The sequence below is a fragment of the Octopus bimaculoides genome, chromosome 28 (genome assembly GCF_001194135.2).
Source record: "Octopus bimaculoides isolate UCB-OBI-ISO-001 chromosome 28, ASM119413v2, whole genome shotgun sequence".
Classification (NCBI taxonomy): Eukaryota; Metazoa; Mollusca; class Cephalopoda; order Octopoda; family Octopodidae; genus Octopus; species Octopus bimaculoides.
In genome coordinates, this window is record NC_069008.1 from 15,393,019 (window position 1) to 15,394,647 (window position 1,629).

The 1,629-nt window shown below is 34.3% G+C and overlaps 1 protein-coding gene across 1 annotated transcript in view; it reads left to right on the forward strand.

Moving 5' to 3' along the window:
* Nucleotides 1-1,623, forward strand: part of LOC106874813 (zinc finger protein 91) — a 6,468-nt gene extending 4,845 nt beyond the window's left edge. Inside the window, exon 2 of the mRNA XM_014922674.2 lies at nt 262-1,623. Coding sequence (XP_014778160.2) covers nt 262-1,564 — 1,303 coding nt within the window. The 3' untranslated portion in view covers nt 1,565-1,623. The remainder of the gene's footprint in view (nt 1-261) is intronic.
* The last annotated feature ends 6 nt before the right edge of the window (nt 1,624-1,629 follow it).

Below are 1,629 nucleotides of genomic sequence, written 5' to 3' on the forward strand. Positions count from 1 at the left end.
GTTTGTAAAGAATAAAGTATAAAAAGAAAAGGAAGCAAAATATATAAACTGGTATTTGAGAGGAAAAATAATGGAAAAGAGTGAGAAAAGTATACAATTGATTTCCCCTGAACCCATGACAAAAGAGATGATATCATACAATTGTGATATCTGTACAAAGTCGTTCTTACAAAAAAGTGACCTACTTATGCACAAACGTATTCACACAGGAGAGAAACTATATGATTGTGACATTTGTGGTAAATCATTCTCTTGCAGTAGTAAGTTATCTACACACAATCGTTCTCACACAGGAGAGAAACCATATCATTGTGATATCTGTGGTAAATCATTTTCTCGAAGTAGTAATGTTACTGCGCACAAACGTACTCATACAGGAGAGCGACCATATCACTGTGATATCTGTGGTAAATCATTCTCTTACAGTAGCAAGTTATCAATACACAATCGTTCTCACACAGGAGAGAAACCATATCATTGTGATATCTGTGGTAAATCATTTGCTCGAAGTAGTAATGTTACTGCACACAAACGTACTCATACAGGAGAGAGACCATATCACTGTGATGTCTGTGGTAAATCATTCTTTGGAAATACTGACTTAACAAAACACAAGTATATTCATACAGGAGGGAAGCCATATCAAACTGATGTTTGTGGTAAACGATTCTCAAATAAAAGATCTGTAACATCACACAAACGTATTCATACAGGAGAGAAACCATATCATTGTGATATCTGTGGTAAATCATTCACTAGTAATAGTTACTTAAACGTACACAGACGTATTCATACAGGAGAGACACCATATCATTGTGATATTTGTGGTAAAGCATGCACTAATAATCATGTCTTAGCAAGACACAAACGTATTCATACAGGAGAGACACCATATCATTGTGATATCTGTGGTAAATCATTCTCACAAAGAAGTCACTTATCTACACACAATAGTATTCATACAGGAGAGAAACCATATCACTGTGATATTTGTGGTAAATCATTCTCTCAAAGAAGTCACTTATCTACACATATACGTATTCATACAGGAGAGAAACCATATCACTGTAATATCTGTGGTGAATCATTCTCTCATAATAATATCTTAACTATTCATGAACGCATTCATACAGGAGAGAAGCCATATCATTGTGATATTTGCGGTAAACGATTCTCTATTAAAAGTTCCTTAACATCACACCATCATTCTCATACAGGAGAGACAGCATATCAATGTGATATTTGTGGTAAACCATTCTCTGACAGTAGTGCTTTAACTGCACACAATCGTATTCATACAAGAGAGAAACCATATCATTGTGATATTTGTGGTAAACCATACTCTAATAATAGTGCCTTAGCAGTACACAAGTGTATTCATACAGGAGTGAAACCATATCATTGTAACATCTGCAGTGAATCATTCGCTTATAATAGTACCTTAACTGCACATAAACGTATTCATACAGGAGAGAAGCCATATCACTGTGATATTTGTGGTAAATCCTTCTCTCAAAATAGTAAGTTAACAAAACACAAACATATTCATGCTAAGGAGCAATGAAAAGGGTAGTTTCTCGTTTCTTATTTGCTATATTTAATTTTCTTGTGTGTTATGCAATGGATATT